The sequence below is a fragment of the Bos grunniens genome, chromosome 23 (genome assembly GCF_055505025.1).
Source record: "Bos grunniens cultivar Pamir isolate PY7600 chromosome 23, Bosgru_T2T1.0, whole genome shotgun sequence".
NCBI lineage: Eukaryota > Metazoa > Chordata > Mammalia > Artiodactyla > Bovidae > Bos > Bos grunniens.
In genome coordinates, this window is record NC_141187.1 from 42,982,941 (window position 1) to 43,008,065 (window position 25,125).

General features: G+C 46.8%; 1 protein-coding gene and 1 pseudogene across 18 annotated transcripts in view; one reads left to right on the forward strand and one right to left on the reverse strand.

Annotated features, from left to right (window-relative positions):
• DTNBP1 (dystrobrevin binding protein 1) overlaps positions 1–25,125 on the forward strand; it is a 191,300-nt gene that overhangs the window by 73,442 nt on the left and 92,733 nt on the right. For 7 of the 17 annotated variants that reach the window (XM_086370217.1, XM_086370220.1, XM_086370229.1 and 4 more), the window contains exon 1: positions 16,467–16,624. The exons of 3 other annotated variants lie outside the window; for them this stretch is intronic. In XM_086370217.1, the coding sequence (XP_086226343.1) occupies positions 16,569–16,624 (56 nt within the window). In that variant the 5' untranslated portion in view covers positions 16,467–16,568. Of the gene's footprint in view, positions 1–5,425; positions 5,546–15,653; positions 15,944–16,034; positions 16,055–16,466; positions 16,625–25,125 lie in introns of those variants that run through there. 7 more of the 17 variants (XM_086370216.1, XM_086370231.1, XM_086370224.1 and 4 more) reach the window with 6 other exon arrangements.
• LOC147347711 (coiled-coil domain-containing protein 181-like) lies at positions 4,346–7,483 on the reverse strand (annotated as a pseudogene). The gene is made up of 2 exons (XR_015152516.1): positions 5,381–7,483; positions 4,346–4,571 (listed from the first exon to the last, which is right to left on the reverse strand). The product of XR_015152516.1 is annotated as a coiled-coil domain-containing protein 181-like (transcript).

Below are 25,125 nucleotides of genomic sequence, written 5' to 3' on the forward strand. Positions count from 1 at the left end.
AGTATGTTATAATCTTGTTTATTTATTTATTTTTGGCTGTGCTGGGTCTCCAGTGCTGAGTGGGCTTTTCTCTAGCTGCGGCCACAGAGGGCTACTCTCTAGTTTTGGTGCACAGGCTTCTCATGGCGGTGGCTTCTCTTGTTGCAGAGCATGGGCCCTAGGGCACAGGGACTTCAGCAGTTGTGGCTCCTGGGCTTTAGAGCGCAGGCTCAATAGTCATGCTGCACAGGCTTAGTTGCTCCACGGCATTCGGATCTTCCCGAACCCATGTCTCCTGCTTTGGCAGGTGAATTCTTTACCACTGAGCCACCAGGGAAGCCCTCGAAAGGATATATTTAATATCAACCATTGTTGTTTAGCATTTTTACTAAAAGTAGTTGATAAAGCACTTTATGTATAGAGTTTATTGACAAGAAGCCTATCATAAGTATTTGTTTTCTTCTCCCTCACCAAAAATAACTACAAGGTCAAAATTCCAAAGGAAAATTGGTCAGTTTTCCAAAACGTTTGAGAGAGTGAGTAGCGCCTGCCCCCCAGCCCTCCAGACCATGCTCTCTGGTGTTCACTGATGTGGGTGAGTTCTGATTGGGAAGAGCAGTAATGTGTCTGAACCCCCAGAGGGTGGAGGTGAAGACCAAGCGGGGGCAGGACCAGGGGGGTTTATTGACCTTTAACATCCATGGGTTTCTGAGGACACACAGCTGACACTGATCCTCACTTCTGCTCCCATTTCAGCCCCAAGCTATTTTTAGGGCAAAGAACTTGAGACTTTACATTGAAGGCTAAATTTAGTGATGGTGAGACAGAGAGTTAATGGAAACTCTCTCCCCACTCAAAACACATCATCAGGTTTGGGTAAAATGCTAATAGCAGTTAAGGAAGTGACAGTGAAGAGGGGGAAAAAAAAAAGAGGAAGGTTTTGAAGGCTGGATCTGATCCTTGGCTGATTTCCATTTGGCCTGGGGGAGAAGCTCCCAGATCTGATTTGATTGAGGGCTGCGTGAATGAAGATGCAGTAAGGTATTACAAACATTTAGTGGTGATGCCCTGGATTAAAAGATGAAGACAGGATGGTTTATGGTTCCCCAAGGGTAGACAAGGCACTTCAGAAAATCATCCTCAGGACCCACGTCTCCCAGACTGTATCTCACAGGAGTACAAACAAGGGGTGGGGACCATAACCCGTTTCTGACTTACTATCTCCTTCAAGATGCCAGAATATTCTGCTTCGCCAGCTTGGGATAAAATTATTGTTCAAATTAGCCTCCGACTCGCCTATCACTTGAATGGTTTTTCTTCTCTCTGTAGGGTACCTCCCCCATAATAAATCCCAAACCCCAGAGATTGTCTCAAGTCAAAGAGCCAGATTAGCTTTATCTTGGCTAGAGTCAAAATTCAGCTTCAACCCCAGGAGGTTAGAGGATAACTCCTAATTATTAGGTATTGGTTATTTCCTGCTAAAGGCAGCTGGACTCCCAACGAGATCGGCTTTGTGACTCAGACCTCTGCTCACACACAGATGTGCACACAACCGCATACATGCGTGTGTGCAACCTCCACTTCGCCCAAAGTAGCCTCTTTTTTGATAGAATTCAAGCTGCGCTGGGGGCCCAGGTGACCAGCACAAACCTGTCTGCCCCAACTTCCCCCACTCCCCTTTCGTCCAAGGTAATCTCCCCGAGGTCCCTCTAGCCTGAAGTTTTCCTGTCATCTGACCTCAGTGAGACAGCTCATCCTCCCTGAGATGTTTTATATGCTGGGTGACTTCGAAGAGGAAGGGGTTAGACACTCTACTGCATCTGCCCTTTCAGAGACTCCAGAGATTTTATGCAAATTTGTGAACCTCTTCCCCACAAGCTTTAAGATCCACCCACCAAAGCGTGTGACACCCTTCCTCTGTAAACAAGTGATGCCTGTTTGCATTGATCTGCATAAAATAAGGGGTCGTGCAAATGATTCTTCCAGAAGACCTGCTCCAAGATGACTTGCTGTCTCCACCATTCCGACCCTGCTGTGCACTTCTCCCAGTAAAATGATACAGACACTTGTGAAGTGTGACCCGCCCCTCCTGAAAATCCTTTCTCAGAGAGTGTGAAGCGGATAAAAGTCAGATGGGGCTTTGGAAAGGTTTCTGGGGATTTCCCTGGTGGTCTGGTGGTTAAGAGTCTGCCTCCCAACACAGGGGTCGCAGATTCCATCCCCGGTCGGGGAACTAAGATCCCACGTGCTGCGGGGCAACCAAGCCCGCCCACCAGCAACTGCTGAGCCCTCGCCCCACAAAGAAAGATCCCGCGTGTCACAGGGATGATCTCACGTGCTGCAGCTAGGACCCCACAAAAGGCTGTTTCTACGGGTGAACCCTGGTGGGCTCTGTGTATCCTGCTCAGACCTCCATGTGTGGAGCGGACTTGGGATGCTGTCTGTCCTCCTGCAGTTCAGCAAGCAGTGCCTTAGTCCTCTGTGTTTGAGGAAGTGAGGCTGGTAATGACCTGGGGTGACTCACTGTGACTAAACACAGAAGCAGAGCATGTCAGCTTGGCCAATGGGGAGGACGGATTCCCCAACCTGAGCCTTCCTCCTCTCCTTCACACCCGCCTGGAGTCCTCCCAGGTCTCTGATTCACATTTACCCTGGGAAGCCTCTTGTTTCCATGAAAGGGAGTCTCTACCGTGGATCCCAGGCAGGGGCTGTGTAACCCTCTCCCATTCCTCTCCAGAGGGCAGAGGGCAAGGGGGCCTGGCCTGGGCAGGTCCCCTGCTCCCTTACTCTGCTCCTGACCCAGGCAGGCTCTCTCTCTCCTCTGCTCCCTCCCTCTCGGGTCTTGCCAGTCTGTGAAGCCAGGCCAGCCGGGCTCAACCCCCATCAGGAGAGCTATCACGGAGCCAGGCGCTGTTGTGAGGAGCCTCCTGGGCAGGCTGGGCCAGATGCCAAACTTCACCAACCAGTCACGTGCACCTTCCAGGAGTTTGCACCGATGTGCCCAGATTGAAATGTCTTGGGGCGGGGGACGCCTCAACAACTGGCCCCGTCTTGTGACCCTTTCTTCCAAAGCAAAGTTGAGGTGAGTGACCCTTCGTCTGGGCTGTCATCACCACATGTAAACTCTGACCGCCTCCACTCTAGACTAGAGACTCTTCACGGGTTGGGAGGTGCCTTACTGTCCTTCATCTCCTCATCTGTAAAATGGGGAAAAGAACACAGGTAGCATGCCTAGAATCCTGCCTCATGAGGTCTCAGTGGGTAACAGCCATCCTTGTCATCACAGTAAGGTGCGCCTGGCATCTCGTAGCGCGCCGGGCATGGGCAGGGCCTCAGCAGTCTCTTGCTGAGTAGGTGATGTTACAGAAAATCCCGAGGACTCAGCCTCACAGGACTGAGGGAGACATGGTAGGAAGCAGTGGGCAATCAGGAGAAGGAACCCCCAAATCCATCGCATGCTCAGCCTAAGAGCCCAGCGTTTCCTTCTTCACTGTTGGCCGAGGACCAGTCACAGCCCCACCTACTGTGACACAGCTTGCAGGGTCAGCCAGTATCAAACACAGGCAAGAATTGCTTTTGGTCTTTTTTTTTTTTTTTTCTTTTTTTTTTTTTTTTTTCAATTATAAAACACTTTTATTCTCTTTAGGAGCAACCCCCCCTCAAAATAATAATTTTGGATTCTGTAGGGCATCTTGGAGACATTTCAGTTAGGTTATTAGGCTCTATTCTTAAATTAAAACGAAAATCCCTGAAATCAAGAAAATGTAGTGTTGATAACAATCTATAAGAGGAACAGAAAAGAGTTTTATTCCAGCCACACTGAGGACTATTGCCCAGGAGACACAAATTCAAGAAGCATCTGGATTGTGTTCCACGGCATTACAAAATAGGGGAGGCATATATATAGGCAAAAAATGCAAATCACAGAGTTGTTTGTCAGGATTAGGATTGAAGCTAGCAAAAAATAATGGTGCTTCTTAAGCAAGGATTGGCTGGTATCTGAAATGGTTAAATAACTACAAGGGGAGACCTTGAGACCATCAGGTTGAAGCTGGCAGATGGTATTTTGAAGAGGTCTGGTGATATACTTGAGTTTGACGCAGTTCAGAAAATTCAGGTTCTCAGTGATACAGGAACACATCTGAAACCATATCCACAATGGCCACCCAGCTCCATTCTGGATGCCTGAACCACAGTCTTTTATCTTGTCAGAACAAAGAACATGAAATATCAAATATGACAGGGGTACATTCCTTCAAGGTTTCAAAAGAGACAGATTAACATGTACACAGTAATTCAGTACGGCCTTGGTGTCTGGGAAGGGGCCCTCATCTTCAAAGGAGAACCAGCATGAGTGTCATGGGAAGGTGGGGAGCATTTATCCTATCTTCAAGGAGGCATTCTAAACAATCTGGTAAGTACTGGGGTTTTTTTTTTTCCCCAATGGTGAAAGCAGAGGGGCTGTTCAAATAGCAGGCTGTCCTAGTCAGCATAAGAGGCTTCCCAGGCAGTGCACAACGTTCAAGACAAATCATGTATAAGCCAGGATTCCCCATACCTCAATATGTGAAAATTTCTTCCATCCAGTAGTCCTGGAAGATGCATGAAATATACACACACACATACACACACACCAGAGAATTATAATCTAATTCCTTTGTTGCCTTCTAAACCCCAACAAATTTGTGCCTTCATTTTGTCCATCTGACATCTGATTTTCTCCTATCTCATGTCAAAATTGGGCTTTCCTGATAGCTCAGCTGGTAAAGAATCCACCTGCAATGCAGGAAACCCTAGTTTGGGGGTTGGGAAAATCCCCTAGAGAAGGGACAGGCTACCCACTCCAGTATTCATAGGCTTCCCTGGTGGCTCCGATGGTAAAGAATCCACCTGCAATGTGTGAGACCTGGGTTTGATTTCTGGGTTGGGAAGATGCCCTGGAGGAGGGCATGGCAACCCACACCAGTATTCTTGCCTGGAGAATCCCCATGGACAGAGGAGCCTGGCAGCCTACAGCCCAGGGGGTCACAAAGAGTCAAACACAACTGAGCAATGAAGCACAGCACAGCATATCGAGATTATTTTCAGGAGTCACTTAACTTCTCTGAGCCTCACCTTTAAAAGGAAAGGATCAGATGAAACCATCGTTGAGATCTCCTCTAGCTCTAACACAAGTCATTTATTACTATGCTTTTGTGATCTTCACAAGAAAGGACCAGGGTAATCAGGGTGCTTGTTCCGTAAATACAGATTGTTAACACTTAACCATTTAATTTAACAACAGGAAAAAACAAGCAAGTGCATGTATCCAAACATTTGAAGAACCATGTCAATTCTTACTGAATTTATAAAACATAGAAACATATTCTACTTTCAATATAAGGCCCACTTGTGCTCTCACCTCTTTCTTCAGCTTTTCTCTCTTTTGTTCTTGTCGTTTTTTCAGTTCTTTCTGTCGAGGAGAGAGACAGAATGTTGAGGTCGCTGGAGACACATCTGCAGACTGGGTCCTCTGGTTAGATTTTCCGTTCCCCTTACTTCAATCTGAGTTGACAGCAGAGCTTGGGTAAGTCTTGGGGTTGGGTGGTGGCTGAGGGATGTAAGTCAGTGGCTCTTCTGTTGATGAGGGAGCAAGAGCATGTACTTTGGCTACTGGCTCTTCTTTCTTGACTCCACTGACAGACGAATTGGGAGATCTGGGTGACAACTGCTGAGGTTCACCTTCTGTACTATTAGCATTATTAATGGGAGGCAAAACCCCCTGACTCTTAATGTCTTGTAAATTCACAAGTTCAAACTTTCCATCTCTCTCCATTAGGATTTTCCTATCCTTGTTTTCTTCACAATTTCCATCAGTAAGTGACAGGATCACATTTTCTTGTCTAAATTCATTGGAAATACATAACTGTGACAGTTTTCCAGACACATTACTTTCATTTTCAAAATAATTTTTGTAAGTATCACTGTCTTCCAGAGGAGGAACTTCTAAATCAACTAATTTGTCCTTGAATTTAAGTTTGCGTTCCCTTTTATCATTCACTGGTTCTTGATTTTGTAGAAGTCTGTTGGCTTGTATAATTTTCTCCATAATATATCTCCTTAATTCCTCATCCTCTTCCTCCTCCAGGTCTTGATGGCTTTCTAGTTTGGATTCTTGCAAAGAGTTTTCACTATCTGAATCTGATATGGGGTCCAAAGGTTGAATACTTGGTACAGAAATAAAGTCATTTCTTCTCAGTGAAACCTCATCCTTCAAAGATTTATCAGGATCAGAAAGCTGCTTGGTGTGTTCTATTTCTGTTTCATTCTCTTTTAAGTCTTGGTTAATATTCTCTTCATTCCCACAAGCCATCTCCATTATGCTGGCACCGCTTTTTTCTTTTTCATTAATCAACCACTCCAGGTCCTTTTCAAAGTCATCTTCATATTCTCCACTGTCTTTTGAATCAGTATCTTTATTTTCATTCATTTTCTGTTTGTTAAAGAATAATGCTGTGTAAGACGCAGCGGCTGGAGTCACAAAGATCGCTTTTGGTCTTTTTTTTTTCCCCCCTAGAAGGAGATTATGAGGGATTGTTTCTTAGACCTATAAAAGGGGGAAATAAGCCTGTAATAGCTAAGTTAGAGACAAAGTACCCAGTATACCTGATAATGAAGCTTGTGTTGCTTCAATTCAGAGGTTTTGAATGAGGCTCTTGTTAGGAGTACTTTTCCTCCTGTGACATCTCCACTGTTTAAAAAAGTTGAGGTTTTGTGAGAAGTTCTCCATCAGTGAGCTCACTGTCGTTTGGTGCTGTGTTCCCTGGCTGGGGACCGCCAGGTGACGAGCACTGGCTGATTACGATTGTGTAATGCACAGCGATTAGGCTCACTTCAGGAAAGAACTCCAATCACGGAGGAACAAGCCATTCAGTGTACGCCCCGGGCTTTTCATTGGCATGTTCGACGGTTTATTAGGACAATAAACCCATCTGTTCACTTGCATTTCTGTGTATCAATGGAGATTATACAGTAGTTACAGCAGAGGAGCCCCGTGTTTTTGTCCATGAGAACTTTGGAGAAAGAAACTACTTTCTTTCTCCCCCCTCCCCTCACTGAGATTCTCAGCACATCATAAAGGCAGTGTTTGCAAACTTATCACTTACTATGCGTAAGCCTCTGAACTGAAGCGATACCAGCTTCACTGGGGCTTCCCAGGTAGCCCTGGTGGTAAAGAACCCGCCTGCCAATGCAGGAGATGATGTAAGAGGCTCGGGTTCGATCTCTGGGTCAAGAAGGTCTCCAGGAGGAGAGGATGGCAACCCACTCCAGTGTCCTTGTCTGGAGAATCCCATGGACAGAGGAGCCTGGCGGGCTACAGTCCATGGGATCACAAAGAGTCGGGCAGAACTGAAGCAGCTTAGTATGCATGTACACACTCAAGTTTCATTATCAGGTACGTTGCATACTTTGTCTCTAATTTAGCTATTATAGGCTTGTTTCTGCCTTTCCTAGGTCTAAGAAACAATCCTCTTTTAGGGCGAAAAAAAGGCTGAAAGCAATCCTTGCCCATATTCTATACTGTTGACCCTGCAGCCTGGGTCACAGTAGACTGGGCTATGACTGGTCCTTGGGCTACAGGCAGACACGGAAGACACGGAAAGCATGAGGCAGCCTGGTGCAAAGAGCTTTGCTTATATGAGGCATTTTCTGTTAAAAGCAGAACTGGAGAAATGATCTTGAACCTTCCTCTGGTCACCCAGGGAGGGGCCCAGTTGGCAGCTATGCCAGAAAGGGAGAGGCGTAAAGAGAGGGCACCAAGCTGAAGTCACCAGGCGGCAGGTGTCCTGTGGTAGAGCAAGGCGGAGAAAGAGTGAAAAGCGAGAGCGGAGGGGTCAGAGACAGAGAAATAAATGGGGCTGGAAGACTCACCAAGAGAGGGGACAGGGGCCATTTTTTCTCTGAAATGACAGCTACTAAGAGCTGCTCAGGACACGAGAATATTTGTGGTTTCCTCAAAGACAACAGGAACCTTCCAGTTCCAGGAGCCGAGTCTCAGAACACAGGCAGTTCCTGGGGTTCTCTTCCTTTGCTGTGAGCGTTCTTACCTAAGGGATGAGGGGCAGCATGCCCCGGGGTAGCTCAAGCAAACCCGTTCTCCATCCCCCTGGGCAGAGCCTCAGCCTCCCCCACGAGGCACCTGGATTCACTCTCTCCTTCACACAGCGCTTCGAGATCAGCCAGCGCCCTGTGGCTTGTGCCCCAAATGTTGCAAATGGAGTGATGGGGAGGGTGCCTGTTTGAAGGAGCGGCAGAGTGAGGATGGAATTCAGCCTGGAATCCTGGAGTCAGGGAGCTCAGGGGACTCTGAGGTCACAGCTGCTGTTCCAGCCAGAGCTTCTGCCGCCCTTCCCTGCAGGCAGCTCAGGTTTCAGCGCTCAGCTCGCTTGTCCTCAAAGATAGAACCCACAGGGAAGTCTGTTAACACTGTGGCTGAGGAGGTGTGGCCTCAGACCAGCTAAACCAGCATCTCCAGAGATTGGGTCAGCACTGATATTTTTTAAATGCTCCCCAAGTGATTCTCAAAAGCAGCCAGGGTTGAGAACCCTCCACTTACCTGCATTTAAAGGGCTCTAGTTTCCTGTTAGAATCAGTTTCACTGTATCAGTTTCCACTGACAGGGGCAACTCCTGTGGACACAGAGGAACTCCTCGGGATGGGGCCTCCTATTTGCCCTTTTCCTCAGTCCTTTTCAGTTATTGAAATTCCCCCCTCACCCCACCTATATTAAGCTGATCCTTAACTATAGATAATAACTGTCTCAATCATTTTTTTTGTAAGTAGTTCTTATTTTAAAGTTTCAGTTTGAATTAAATTCTCCCACTCGAAGAGATTTCTGTTCCATAGTGGTTCAGAAGATGTAATTTCTGAGATATACTTTCTCCAGGGAAAACCACTTATTTGTCAACATTATAGAATCTGTTCTCCTCTACTCATGCAGGTCCCTCCCTACACTTGGATGAATGGAGTTACTTGGTTATTAATGAATATTTCATATCATATAGACTTCACAGACGGAGAAGGCAATGGCACCCCACTCCAGCACTCTTGCCTGGAAAATCCCATGGACAGAGGAGCCTGGTGTGCTGCAGTCCATGGGGTCGCGAAGAGTCAGACACGACTGAGCGACTTCACTTTCACTTTTCAGTTTCATGCATTGGAGAAGGAAATGGCAACCCACTCCAGTGTTCTTGCCTGGAGTATCCCAGGGACGGGGGAGCCTGGTGGGCTGCAGACTATGGGGTCGCACAGAATCGGACACGACTGACGCGACTTAGCAGCAGCAGCAGACTTCACAGACAAAAAATAAAAGAAGTTTCCTCCTCTAACCTACTGAGTAGTACCTTTCTCTCATCTGAGCAGGAAAGATGGGGTTAGACGCTTGATGACATTTATTTACAGTGAGATTTCAAAACAAACTGATGCAGCTGAGCTGTCCCTCACTTTTCTTTCCATGTGGCTCTCGGTGAAAATGCTCATGCCCTACTTTGCTGGGAGTCTTACTCCACGCAGTACTTGCCTTGTTGGTTTGTGATCTTCCTTCTTCAAACTTTGATTCCCTCCCACACATTCCCTCTTCTTTTAAGTTCACCTGGGCTCTAACCTTCGCTCTGCTGTTGGAACTCCCCTCCTCCACCTCTCTGGTTCCTGGTTTCTTTTTCAACATGCCATGCTAATGTTACCTTCTAGCTTTATTTAGCTTACTTTATTCTTAGAACGACTAATTGTTTCACAAAAATATTGTTTTTGTTTTCTTTTTGCATCTTTAAATTCTTAAAAATTAAAGATGTCAAAAGTCTTGTTTTTTATAAGTAAGTTAATAACAGCACATTATAGATATCTTTATAAACCTAAGTTAGATACCTTTACAAATCTAAGTTAGATTCTTGTAACTCAAATGGCAATAGTGCCTTTCCCATTACTCTGAAAGATCTCTGCCAATAAAATGGTATGAAGTCTGCTGGGTTCTTTTTATAGCATCTTTTCTTTAGTTCCGGTTCCACCAAATCTTCATTTATCACTTTGTCTATAGTAAGAATCCATTGGGACTAGGAAGCCCCTTTCCTTAGCCGTGTCCTAGAGCTGTGTGCTTCTCGTATTTAAATGAATATGGATCACGTGGGGATCTTATTAAACCTCAGATTCTGATTCAGTAGGTCTGGGTGGGGCCTGCGATTCCAAGTTGGCTATGAGCTCCCAGGGGTTGCTGCTACTGCTGGTCCAGGGAAGCCCTGCCACAGGGAGTTCCTTAAGCAGCTTTGGTGCTCACCCCAAACGTTTTACCACCACAACTTTCTCCATGCTTAGCTATCATCTTCTCAAATCAACTCTCAACCAGTTGCTGAATTAAGATTAAGCCAATAGCCCCCTGGGCTTCTCTGGTGGCTCAGTGGTAACGAATCTGCCTACAATGCAGGGGACCCTGGTTTGATCCCTGGGTCAGAAAAAGCCCCTGAAGAAGGGAATGGCTACCCACTCCAGTATTCTTGCCTGGAGAATTCCATGGACAGAGGAGCCTGGTGGGCTACGTTCCATGGGGTCACAAAGAGTCGGACATGACTGAGTGACTAATACATAATAGCCTCCAATATTGATGTTGGTTCTCTGTACTTAAAAATTTTATTTTTTCATTTTGCCAGTCTTGTTTCTGACCACTATTACTTAAGTTGACACAACTTGTCACATGCTTCAACTCAGGTCCTTAATCATTCCTATAAAACAACTCACGTGTCACAGTTGTTATTTTCTACTTTCATTATTTTTAAATTTACTTTTCTTTCCTTATAATTATTTCTTTTTAGCACTTTTAAAACTTCTGTTTTGAGGTTTATCAGATATGATGGGTTTAAGAATGTTCATAAAACATCTCAAAATGAAGGACCAACATGCTATAGACTAATAATGCAGTGGTCAAGACAAAAATGACTGGGCACACATAAAACTATTTTCTAGTGACAGGCAGACTCTTTTTGATGTGATTTGGTGCCTTATTGAAATCTGTAAAACTTAGTAAATTGAAAGCTTATGAGCAGAGGAGTTTATTTACATTGAATAAAATGAAAACTATTTATTTGCTCTTCAGTACCTGTGGTTTCCACATCTACTAGATACTGAGGAATCTGTCTCCATAGACCGGATCATTCAGTCGCTTACTCTATACCAGGTATTATTTCCAGGTGGTAGAGACTCAGTAAACAGCACCCCTCTCTATTACTTGTCTCAACTAAGAAAGAAGAAAGTCAGCATAAAGCACCCATCACTTTCATTTCTGGTAAGGCTAATGAAGCACAAGAGGAGCAAGACATGGACAAGCAGAACTCCTATTACAGAACCTCAGGATAAGACTTGTCTACCCAGTCACAGAAAGGACAGGTCACCACAGTCTCCTCGCCTGGCAGCCTGTCCTTATGGAGAAGAATGGCTGTTCTTTACTGGATGTTTGCACCCAAGAAAAAGAGAGGAGGGGGCCAGGTCCCTAATTCCCTAAACCACTAATCAGAATAGTCACCTTGGCTCCGCCAGGAAAAGTCTATCCTCACAGCCCCTCTCATTTGCCTCATTCAATCTCAGCCACTAGTAGATCCTGTCTTTAAAATGTTGATATTTTGTTCATCACAATTTTTTTCATTAATTTAAAACTTTTCGAATGTTGCATTTAAATATTATTTGATTTATTAAGGTTTTTAGTTCCCCCTTAAGTTTTACACCTGCCTTACCCACCTCACCCTAGTCTCAGACCCCGTTTTAAAATAAATGTGTGAGCAAATAAACAACTTCTTTCTTTTAAAATATCTATTTATTTCTGGCTGTGCTGGGTCTTCACCGTTGGGCGAGCCAGAGCTGTCTCTAGTTGTGGCAAGCAAGGGCTACTCTCCAGTGGTGGCCCATGGACTTCCCATTGCAGTGGCTCCTTGCTGTGGAGCACCGGATCCAGGGCACCAGCGCTTCGGTAGTTGTGCATACAGGCTCAGTTTCCCAGCAGCATGTGGGATCTTCCGGGACAAGGGACTGAACTAGTGTCCCTTACATTGCAAGGCAGATTCTTAACCACTGGACCACCAGGGAAGCCCCGGATAACTTTTTCTTAATTAAGCAATTACTAAATAAATTGTCAGATAGTATCATGTACTAAGTTGAGAAACAGGATGTATAGGAAGTGGTTGGGCCTGTAACTGGAATGATCAGAAAAGATCTACGTTCAGTTCAGTTCAGTCGCTCAGTTGTGTCCGACTCTTTACGACACCGTGAATTGCAGCACGCCAGGCCTCCCTGTCCATCACCAACTCCTGGAGTTCACTCAAACTCACGTCTATCAAGTCGGTGATGCCATCCAGCCATCTCATCCTCTGTCGTCCCCTTCTCCTCCTGCCCCCAATCCCTCCCACCATCAGGGTCTTTTCCAATGAGTCAACTCTTCGCATGAGGTGGCCAAAGTACTGGAGTTTCAGCTTTAGTATCATTCCTTCCAAAGAACATCCAGGACTGATCTCCTTTACAATGGACTGGTTGGATCTCCTTGCAGTCCAACGGACTCTCAAGAGTCTTCTCCAACACCACAGTTCAAAAGCATCAATTCTTTGGCGCTCAGCTTTCTTCACAGTCCAACTCTCACATCCATACATGACTCCTGGAAAAACCATAGCCTTGACTAGACGGACCTTTGTTGGCAAAGTAATGTCTCTACTTTTGAATATGCTATCTACGTTGGTCATAATTTTCCTTCCAAGGAATAAGCGTCTTTTAATTTCATGGCTGCAGTCACCATCTGCAGTGATTTTGGAGCCCCAAAAAATAAAGTCTGACACTGTTTCCACTGTTTCCCCATCTATTTCCCATGAAGTGATGGGACCAGATGCCATGATCTTCGTTTTCTGAATGTTGAGCTTTAAGCCAACTTTTTCACTCTCCTCTTTCACTTTCATCAAGAGGCTTTTGAGTTCTTCTTCACTTTCTGCCATAAGGGTGGTGTCATCTGCACATCTGAGGTTATTGATATTTTTCCTGGCAATCTTGATTCCAGCTTGTGCTTCTTCCAGCCCAGTGTTTCTCATGATGTATTCTGCATAGAAGTTAAATAAGCAGGGTGACAACATACAGCCTTGACGTACTCCTTTTCCTATTTGGAACCAGTCTGTTGTTCCATGTCCAGTTCTAACTGTTGCTTCCTGACCTGCATATAGGTTTCTCAAGAGGCAGATCAGGTGGTCTGGTATTCCCATCTCTTTCAGAATTTTCCACAGTTTATTGTGATCCACACAAAGGCTTTGGCAAAGTCAGTAAAGCAGAAAGAAATGTTTTTCTGGAATTCTCTTGCTTTTTTGATGATCCAGTGGAAGTTGGCAATTTGATCTCTGGTTCCTCTGCCTTTTCTAAAACCAGCTTGAACATCTGGAAGTTCATGGTTCATGTATTGCTGAAGCCTGGCTTGGAGAATTTTGAGCATTACTTTACTAGCATGTGAGATGAGTGCAATTGTGTAGTAGTTTGAGCATTCTTTGGCATTGCCTTTCTTTGGGATTGGAATGAAAACTAACCTTTTCCAGTCCTGTGGCCACTGCTGAGTTTTTGCTGGCATATTGAGTGCAGCACTTTCACAGCATCATCTTTCAGGATTTGAAATAGCTCAACTGGAATTCCATTACCTCCACTAGCTTTGTTCATAGTGATGCTTTCTAAGGCCCACTTAACTTCACATTCCAGGATGTCTGACTCTAGGTGAGTGATCACACCATCGTGATTATCTGGATCATGAAGATCTTTTTTGTACAGTTCTTCTGTGTATTCTCGCCACCTCTTCTTAATATCTTCTGCTTCTGTTAGGTCCATACCATTTCTGTCCTTTATTGAGCCCATCTTTGCATGAAACGTTCCCTTGGTATCTCTAATTTTCTTGAAGAGATATCTAGTCTTTCCCATTCTGTTGTTTTCCTTTATTTCTTTGCATTGATCACTGAGGAAGGCTTTCTTATCTCTTCTTGCTATTCTTTGGAACTCTGCATTCAGATGCTTATATCTTTCCTTTTCTCCTTTGCTTTTCGCTTCTCTTCTTTTCACAGCTATTTGTAAGGCCTCCCCAGACAGCCATTTTGCTTTTTTGCATTTCTTTTCCATGGGGATGGTCTTGATCCCTGTCTTCTGTACCATGTCACGAACCTCCATCCATAGTTCATCAGGCACTCTATCAGATCTAGTCCCTTAAATCTATTTCTCACTTCCACTGTATAATCATAAGGGATTTGATTTAGGTCATACCTGAATGGAGAAGGCAATGGCACCCCACTCCAGTACTCTTGCCTGGCAAATCCCATGGACAGAGGAGCCTGGTAGGCTGCAGTCCATGGGGTCGCTGAGGGTTGGACACGACTGAGTGACTTCACTTTCACTTTTCACTTTCATGCATTGGAGAAGGAAATGGCAACCCACTCCAGTGTTCTTGCCTGGAGAATCCCAGGGACAGGGGAGCCTGGTGGGCTGCCGTCTCAGGGGTCGCACAGAGTCGGACACAACTGAAGTGACTTAGCAGCAGCATACCTGAATGGTCTAGTGGTTTTCCCTACTTTCTTCAATTTAAGTCTGAATTTGGTAATAAGGAGCTCATGATCTGAGCCACAGTCAGCTCCCAGTCTTGTTTTTGCTGACTGTACAGAGCTTCTCCAACTTTGGCTGCAAAGAATATAATCAATCTGATTTTGGTGTTGACCATCTGGTGATGTCCATGTGTAGCGTCTTCTCTTGTGTTGTTGGAAGAGGGTATTTGCTATGACCAGTGCGTTCTCTTGGCAAAACTCTTTGCCCTGCTTCATTCCGTATTCCAAGTCTAACTTTGCCTGTTACCCCAACTGAGATCGAATACCACAAAGGAGCTGGTGGTGGGATAATTTGGAGAAAAGCTTGTGAAAAGGCCTAGGAAATGAACCTAGGATTTTCAGGGAACACACAACACACCAAAGGTTATTGCGGCTTACATGTCAAGGAATGACAGGTGAGTAGTACTTTAGGTAGAAGATCAGGAAGGGTTCAAATTTTGAGACTTTGTAAGCCCAGTGAGGAGTTTGACTTTTTTCCTAAGAGCACAGAAGGATTTAAAGCAGGAAAGCAACATGATCTGATTGCTCTTTTTAAATAATTCTCTTTGGCTGTTGTGTCAAGGATGCGTTATGGGGGTGTACATGGTGAAAGAGGAGAATCAGATACCTCAGTATTCCTGGTGAAAGACTATGGTGTCTTGGACCAGGGTGATTTTAGTGAAGACAGAGAAAGAGGAGCAGGTTCTACCAATACTTTAGAAGTAGAGTTGACTGGACTTGATGAATTAATATTCAGCAGGTGAGGAATAGAACTGGGTAATTTCGGGTGGCTTAACTTGAGCAACCAGGTGGATGGTGGTGCCACTTAATGAAATGGAAGAGGCTGGGATTAGGTTCGAAAGTGAGCTTGCAATCACATTTTCAATTTTTGGTGTTTGGGGTTTGCAGATGCCTGTTGGATACAGGTGGAGTTAATAATTGGTGTGACCTGAAGCAGGGGGAGGGAGGACTGGGCTGAAGATGGAGATCTCGGGCGTCACCTGTGCCTTGATAGAATTTACCGCATTGTAATGGATAGAAAAACCCAGGCAGAGAGCATACAAGAAGGGCGGGAGGCTGCAAATGCAGCCTCTGGAGAAGCAGTTAAAACAGGAGGAGGAGGAATGGGCTGAGAGCGTGCAAGTATGGAGTCTTAAGACTGGGATAAGGAATGGCATCAGAACCAAGAGGTCGAGAAAAAAAATCAGAGAAGTAACAAATGGAAGCCACGGGTGACACGACAAAGGCCGCCGCCTTCGGTGCGAAGGCCCGAAAGCCTGCTGGGACAGGCTGACGAGAAGAATGGAAAGTCAGGCGGTCGGAACAGTCACCACTTTCTCATCGAAGAAACCGAAGCTGTGAGTGGTTAACTTTCATCATCCAAGGTCAGAACCAGCGGGCTCAGATCCTGGAACCAGAGCCCAGGAGAGTGTCCGCGACAGGTCCACTCACTCAAGGAAGCGCTGAATGTAAAGCATTCTTTGACGCGGCCGCTTCTATTTTAGAGAGGAAAGGCAGCCGGCCGGGGTGGGGCGAGAACAGAGCGTCAGAGCGGCGGGCTGTCTCCGCCTGCGGGGAGGGACCACCCCCTTTTCCCGCAGCCCTAGCCGGCGCGCCCCACTGCGGCTGCGCGGGCCGGTGTGGGGCGGGGCGGGAACGCGGAAGGGGCCGCGCCGCGGGGACGAGCAAGGGCGGGGCGGGAACGCGGAACGGTCGCGCCTCACGGGCGAGCAAGGGCTGGGGCGGGGGCGGGGCCGGCGCGCGGCGTCGGGGCGGGGACGCGGGGACGAGCAAGGGCGGGAGGCGGGGCCGGCCGCGGGGGCGAGCAAGGGCGTGGGCGGGGCCGGCCGTGGGGTGCGGGCGGGGACGCGGAAGGGCCGCGCCGCGGGGACGAGCAAGAGCGGGGGGCGGGGCGGGGCGCGGGGCGTGAGGTGACAGGTTCGGGGGGGCGGTGGCGGCCTGAGCAGCTGAGACGCGGCGGCGATGCTGGAGACCCTGCGCGAGCGGCTGCTGAGCGTGCAGCAGGATTTCACCTCCGGGTGGGTACACGGTGGGGGACGGAAAGGGTCCCGCACGGCCGGGCCGGGGAGCCGGGACGCCGCCTCCGTACACCCGGGGTCTCATCTCGCGCCCGCCACTCCCCTCACCCAACCCCGGGCCTCCCATCCGCGCCCGGGCGGGGACAGTAGCCAACTTTCCGGGTTCTGCCCGGCCGCACGAAGTAACTTACGTCCCGCCGGGCAGGCTCAGACCCGCGCGCCGGGGCCGGGAGCGGGTCCGGAAGGCTGCAGGCGGCCGGGGGTCGGGCAGTCCTTCCCCGGCAGATCGGGCCGGCCCGAGAGGGGTCGGGTGAGAGGCGAGCGCGCCCCCGCCCCCACGAGGGACGGCGACCCTGCGCCCCCTCCCACGCTGCCGAGACCCCTGCCGGCTCGGGGCGCCACCCCCTCCAGACCGCCGGGGCCCGGCGGGCGTTTTGTCCGCCCCCGCGCGGAGGCTGAGCGCCCCTTCTTCCCCTTTTGATTTCTCTCTCTACCTCGGGTTCAGCGCCTCAGTGAAGAAACTCTCGGGCCAGAGAAATGCCAGAACTGGCGATCCCTTCATGCCCTAGTGGTGACGCGCACGCGGACCTAGCGGTTCCCGAACTTTGCTTGGAATCTCCTGGCAACCATCCCGGTGCGTGCCCGGGTCGCAGAGGCTATCAGCTACACCAGGCTGAGGATGGGGGTTCGAAAGACCACCCCCGCCCAGGTGATTCCAGTTTGGCGTAGACTCTAACGCCAGAGGCCCTGCGATCTTACCTCTATCACTTAAGCCAACGCGTTTCTACAAGTTTCTCTGCCTCACTTTCCGCGACTGTTACAACAACGGGGATGATGAAGATGGTTCTCATCTCATAGGGTTATTGTGAGGATGAGTGAACTAACGTGTAAAACAACGCACTCACGTTGTGTGACTGTTGTTACTAGTGCTTAATTCAACTTTTCCATTTCTTCCCAAAGGGTGTCACTTTGATAAAGGATGCGCCTGGCCCCTTTAGATTACGGATCCGTTGGCGAAAGCTCAGCCTATGAGGGCCTCTCCATCATGTTTTACGTTTCTGATGAGAAAGATGTTAGCTACAATTGTATCTTAGTGGACAAAAATGTTTATATTTTTTGCCTTTTAGGTGCTGAGTAGTAACATTGGAGAAGGAAATGGCAGCCCACTCCAGTGTTCTTGCCTGGAAAATCCCAGGGACGGGGGAGCCTGGTGGGCTGCTGTCTGTGGGGTCGCACACGACTGAAGCGACTTAGCAGTAGCAGCAGTAAACAGGCAAATACTTGAGTACTTACATGTAAAGCATTTTTGGTCGTCTTGGTTTGGTGTCTTTATGAATGTTAATTGTAGATGTCCTAGGAGTTATTGACGCTGTGCTTGATTGCTTGCATTCCCCGGCACCCCCCCCCTTTAAATTTAAAAACTAACTTATTTTCAGAATGTAAATTATTGAAACGTTGGGGTATAATGCTGCAATGGTAGCAGGAGAACAGTACGTCGCAGATAAGCCCATCTGGTACAGCCCTCCTGTCATTACCTTAAGAAATTCCTTGATGAAGTAACAGCCTATCTTCTGGGAGTTACAGCTACTGAAACTTTACAGGTCCGGTGGTTGCCTCTGAACCCATTCATTCTTTGAACTTTGCTCGAGAAGGTTCAACTCACCTAGGAATATGGATTCTCCCAGACCATCCTGGGAGATCTAGAAAACCTGAGTTGAGGATTGAGTTACAGAGAAGGGTGGAGGGGATCTGGATAGAACGCCTTCTTGAAAACTGAATTTACCTGAAGCATGCCAGAAACTGGGGCCAGTTTGGGATTGGAAATCCTGAGAGGGCTTCCATTCTGTGAAGGCCCTTCGTGGGCTTCCTTGTACAGGTCACTCTGAACCGACAAGCCATTGGACTGGTCATGTGTGCCATTAGCCTGTCACCTGGCAGAGAAATCACTCCTGCTCAAGGTGAAATTAAACACAGCTGTATCCTGAAATGTGAAGTCAAGTGGGCCTTAGAAAGCATCACTATGAACAAAGCTAGTGGAGGTGATGGAATTCCAGTTGAGCTATTTCAGATCCTGAAAGATGATGCTGTGAAAGTGCTGCACTCAATATGCCAGCAAATTTGGAAACTCAGCAGTGGCCACAGGACTGGAAAAGGTCAGTTTTCATTCCAATCCCAAAGAAAGGCAATGCCAAAGAATGCTCAAACTACCGCACAATTGCACTCATCTCACATGCTAGTAAAGTAATGCTCAAAATTCTCCAAGCCAGGCTTCAGCAATATGTGAACCATGAAATTCCTGATGTTCAAGCTGGTTTTAGAAAAGGCCCAGGAACCAGAGATCAAATTGCCAACATCCACTGGATCATGGAAAAAGCAAGAGAGTTCCAGAAAAACATCTGTTTCTGCTTTATTGACTATGCCAAATCCTTTGACTGTGTGGATCACAATAAACTGTGGAAAATTCTGAAAGAGATGGGAATACCAGACCACCTGATCTGCCTCTTGAGAAATCTGTATGCAGGTCAGGAAGCAACAGTTAGAACTGGACATGGAACAACAGACTGGTTCCAAATAGGAAAAGGAGTATGTCAAGGCTATACACTGTCACCCTGCTTATTTAACTTATATGCAGAGTACATCATGAGAAACACTGGGCTGGAAGAAGCACAAGCTGGAATCAAGATTGCCAGGAGAAATATCAATAACCTCAGATGTGCAGATGACACCACCCTTATGGCAGAAAGTGAAGAGGAACTCAAAAGCCTCTTGATGAAAGTGAAGGTGGAGAGTGAAGAAGTTGGCTTAAAGCTCAACATTCAGAAAATGAAGATCATGGCATCCGGTCCCATCACTTCATGGGAAATAGATGGAGAAACAGTGTCAGATTTTATTTTTTGGGGCTCCAAAATCACTGCAGATGGTGACTGCAGCCATGGAATTAAAAGATGCTTACTCCTTGGAAGGAAAGTTAAGATCAACCTAGATAGCATATTCAAAAGCAGAGACATTACTTTGCCAATAAAGGTTCGTCTAGTCAAGGCTATGGTTTTTCCTGTGGTCATGTATGGATGTGAGAGTTGGACTGTGAAGAAGGCTGAGCGCCGAAGAATTGATGCTTTTGAACTGTGGTGTTGGAGAAGACTCTTGAGTAGTCCCTTGGACTGCAAGGATATCCAACCAGTCCATTCTGAAAGAGATCAGCCCTGGGATTTCTTTGGAAGGAATGATGCTAAAGCTGAAACTCCAGTACTTTGGCCACCTCATGCGAAGAGCTGACTCATTGGAAAAGACTCTGATGCTGGGAGGGATTGGGGGCAGGAGGAGAAGGGGACGACAGAGGATGAGATGTCTGGATGGCATCACTGACTCTATGGACGTGAGTTTGAGTGAACTCCGGGAGTTGGTGATGGACAGGGAGGCCTGGCGTGCTGCGATTCATGGGGTTGCAAAGAGTCGGACACGACTGAGCGTCTGAACTGAACTGAACTGTACATGTATATTACATGAAGGCACTGAGGGATTCAGAGATGAAAGCAACATGGCCCTTGCCTCTCAAAACCACCAGACGACCTAGCATTCCTTTAGAACACTTGCTATTGGTGCTCATAGAAGCCAGAGCAGCTGGCTTACAAACTAACTGGAACGCCTACCTTTGGGGTTGCCCTCGGAACTCAGTAGGGGAAAGGTGGGTGCTTTCCTGAGCTCTCTCACTGTGGAGCTTCACAGTAGCCCAGCAACAGCCTGTCCTCAGAGACTTTTCTGCTCATTTTTAGTTTCTGGAAATTCATATAACTGGAGCTGAAACCTAGGCAGTTTACTGTTTTTCAAGTATAATAGGAATATTCTTTATCAGGCTCACAAGAGAATGCCACATTAGTGGTTAAAGCATGTGTGAACACTGAATTTCAACCTTCCATTCAAACTTGGGAAAAAGCAACTTCAAGGGACTGTATGTTGTCCATGGACTCAAGATCTTTTTTCATCAAGTTTTATTCATCATAATAGTTACATCAAAATGAAAGTAAGCCAGAAATTATGTTGCTTTCCTTCTGGGCTAACTGGGCGGTTATCTCGTGCAGGGGCTGAGGAACAGACGGGACTGGCTCCCAGCTTCACTCTTTGCCCCTTGCTTACGTGCGTCCTCACCTGGGTTTATGTCCCCGGGAGCTCTGGGAGCCTTTTGGAGAGTTCACAGAGAACCTCTGCTCTTTAAGGACTGGCTTGAGCTCTGAGGGAAACTTTTGGACACACTGAAGCACTTTCTTCAAATCTTCCCTGGTCTTTGATTTTTTTTTAAAAAAAAACCTTCAGAGCAGTTTAGACCCACAGCCTGAGGATTGATGTATTCAGGCGTGCAAACCCCTTCAGGAAAGTGAAAATCAGATTTACCAAGGGTTTACAGCTGCCTGTCACTGGCTGGCATTTCCTGTCTGTAATGCTCTGGGTGCTTTTGGATAGGGAGGAATAGAAGTTCACAGTTGTTACTTGTTGCCTCTAGACAGTGGGTGTTTCCTTCTCTTGGGTCAGAGCCCCCTCTGCCCTGACCTCGGGCCCTGCCCGCTGTGCTCATTTCTCTTCTCCCCTCCCATAGTACCATAACCTCAGAGGAGAGCATCCAACAGTCCAGTTCACAGTGTGGTAAAATGGTGAGGTTTAATGCAGGCTCTTCCTTGATTACTTACCTTTTAATACAAACGGGAAAAAAACCTTAATATTCAACTTATTACTGAGTTCCTACCAAGTGTCAGACACCAGTCTAGGAAGTCAGTCTTATCATAGAAGATTTTCTCATTTTATTAAAAAAAAAAAAAAGATATGAGGCCACATGCCCAGTTTTGCCTGCTCTTTGCCAGTGTCTGTGTGTTTAGCCAGATCCTAGAGCTACTGCTGCTGCTGCTAAGTCGCTTCAGTCGTGTCCGACTCTGTGCGACCCCAGAGACGGCAGCCCACCAGGCTCCCCCATCCCTGGGATTCTCCAGGCAAGAACACCAGAGTGGGTTGCCATTTCCTTCTCCAATGCATGCAAGTGAAAAGTGAAAGTGAAGTCTCTCAGTCGTGTCTGACCCTCAGCGACCCCATGGACTGCAGCCTACCAGGCTCCTCCGTCCATGGGATTTGCCAGGCAAGAGTACTGGAGTGGGGTGCCATTGCCTTCTCCGCCTGGAGCTACAAGCTTGATGAAAACAGTGTCTGCCCTCCAAATGCCCTAGCCTGGCGGTAACATAAAGCAAAGCAGAAGGAAGTGAACATGGAAGATACAGGTGATGTGGATTGTGAGCTCAGAGGAGTCAATAGTTGAGATGCTTCAAAGAAGAGCTGCCTTCTAGACTGGCCTGGAAGAGTGAGGAGACATGAGGCTAGATTTGCCTGAGGCATTTCAGAGATGAACCTCTTGTGGGAGAGGAACCTGGAAAGGAAGTTCAGTGTCTGATAATAGAGGGTCATCAGTGCTTTGCAAATTAATTCATTTAGAAAATATTTATTGGGCACTTCCCTGTTGATGGGGCTTCCCTAGTAGCTCACATGCTACTGCAGTATGCCTGCAGTGCAGGAGACCCAGGTTTAGTCACTGAGTTGGGAAGACCTGTTGCAGAAGGCAATGGCTATGCCCTCCAGCATTCTTGCCTGGAGAATTCCATGGACAGAGGAACCTGGTGGGCTGGAGTCCATGGGGTCACAAAGATTCAGATGCAACTGAGCCGCTAACACTTAACACCTGTTGACGAGTACCAGGGTTACACCAGAGAATGCACACCAGACAGCAAATAATGGCCCTGCCCGCACTCCACTGGCAGGAAGCTGAAAATCCAGAAGGTCGGTAGTACTGTTGCTGAAAACAAGGCAGGTTCAGGGGTTGGGTGGGGGTGGGAGGACTGCTGTCTTATAGAGGATGGTCATGGCTTATTTTTAGGTTGGCTAATCTGAAGGTTTTTGTGGAGGGGAGCAGCCTGAGCCTACTTGTATTTGTGGAAGAATAATTTGAGAGGCAGGGTGACGGGAGGACTAGAGATGGGAAACGGAGATTATTTAGGCTATAATTATGGAGCAAATGAGAGATGATGAAAAGGCAGTGCTGGTGGAAATTTGACAGAGGGAATAATGACAGGCACTGGTCGATTTCATAAAAAATGAGACTAGCAAGTGAAAAAGGTGGAGGAATTGGGAATCTTAATTTTGGAGTATCTTAGATAGTGATGTCGTTTACCAACAGAGAAGTTGAGGAGCTTTGAGAAAGAAGGAGCAGTTGACAGTGAATGTGTTGCAAAGTCCAAGAAGCAGCAGGAAATTCAGGAAACACTGAGGAAAGAGGTCAGGACAGACTGGGTGCATTCTAGGGTGATTAGAATAGAGACCGTGTCCAGTCCTCTCCCCTGCCTGAGTCTGCAACTTTCGCGTGAGTCTCAGCCGTCAGAGCTTTGGGGTCCTGTGCACTTTTAGGTATGATTGATGCTTTTGTGTTTCCTGATTTTGAGTTTAAAAAAAAAAAGTTAATGGGGAAGATATAATAGATTGGATTTGTATTCATAAATAGAATTTAAAGTCAAAATAATAGAGGCGTGAAAATGTCATAGGACAAAATATGCTAATTAATACATTTTGTGGTGTTTTAAAGCAGTTACCCTGGCCTTTCATAATAGCTGATGGGTTTTAGATGAGTAGGACGTTGAAGTGCAAATAAGTGGAATGCCATTGAGGTCCCCCATGCCATCGAGTCAGGCCCAGAAAGCCATTTCCTGCTCAGCAGTCATTGCCGAGCTCCACCTTTCATTCTGTGAAACTACTTCTTAAACTTTTGGTCCAAGAGGTTTTGCTGCTGCTGCTGCTGCTAAGTCGCTTCAATCGTTTCTGACTCTGTGCGACCCCATCCCTGGGATTCTCCAGGCAAGAACACTGGAGTGGGTTGCCAATCCCTTCTCCAATGCATGAAAGTGAAAAGTCAAAGTGAAGTCGCTCAGCCATATCCGACATGGACTGCAGCCTACCAGGCTCCTCCGTCCGTGTGATTTTCCAGGCAAGAGTATTGGAGTGGGGTGCCATTGCCTTCTCTGAGAGGCTTTGCTAGTTATCTCCATTTCTCAAGAAGATATCTCTGTCTTAGTATTTTCTGTAAAGCTTAAAGAAAATAAATGTGCTATGGTCAAACAAAGGTCAGTCTTCGAAACAATCTCAAAATATTGTAGTGTGATGATGAATTTGAAAGCAAGTGCTTCGGACTCTGCAGCGCGCGTTGGTTGCTTTGAGTGGGAAACAATTGAGAGGCGGCTCACTTTGAAGTCTGTGTGTGAACATGCTCACGCAGTGGCACGCCTATCTCCCTGGGGGTGTGCTGTGTTGGGAAGAAGGCTAGGAACGGAGGAGAAGCCTTTTATGGGAGCTGGTGCACTGGGGGACCTCTGTTTTGTTTTACCTTGGCCCTGCAGTGTACATAGCTTTTTTCTTGATGGTGACCATTTTTATTATAGTTGGTGATCATTTTTATTATACTTTTTGTTTGAATTGCCTCTAATTTACAGTTACAGCCTGCTGCCAGAGTCATATTCGGAATTTCCTTTAATTCTTGTGGCAAATCATTATGGTCAGTATAATACTCCTATTTTATGGTTTAGGAAACTGGGGAATTGCACTCAGACCAGTATTTCCTTCTCAGCGTGGCAAGACACTGTGGGACTTGATTAATGGGTTGTTTGCAGCCCATAATCACTGTGAGAAACTTAAGAGTTGTCCCCAGATAAAAATGGTAAGCTCCTGTCTGTTGAATTCTGGCTTCCCAGTATGTACTTCAGAAAGGACCTTTTTGCTTTTGGGAGGATTACTTGTTACATTTTCAACTTAAAAAGTGTTACATTGACTATTTCTAATCCTTTCCTTAACTTTTTTCACTGTTTCCAACTTTCTTCTTGCTACTTTGTTTTCTCCAGCAGTTTCTATTCTGAATGTGGCATATTGATGATTTATATAGAAAAGGTGTGATAAGAAAAGATGAACGTCTACAAGACTGTTTTTTGTTATGAAAACTTAAAAAAATTTTTTTTCTATTAATTTATTTGGCTGTGCTGGGTGTTGCTATGCGAGCTCTTCTCTAGTTGTGGCAAGCAGAGGCTACTCTCAAGTTGCACGAGCTTCTCATTGACGTGGCTTCTCTTGTTGCGGCTCCCGGGCTCTAGAGCACAGGCTCAGCGGTTGCGGTTCGTGGACTCAGTTGTTGCGGCTCTAGAGAGTTCCTTTGTGTACTTGTGCCTGCCCCTTGCCCTCTCTTGACTCCCATGTGTTAGTCTGTGGTCATGACCAGCACCCAGCCAGGTACTCCTGTGAGCTTGGGGGAACGGTTCGCTATCACTAAGAGTCTCTCAGGCAGCTTTTAGGGTGGTGGGGAGGATGGGGTGAATTTAGGAAAAGGATTACATGGTTGTAAACTGAGAGCATGGAAGGAGTTGGGAAGAAAATGTTAACTGTCTAAAGATCCACTTTTAAGTCTTTGGGTTGTTGGGGCTCCCGGGCTC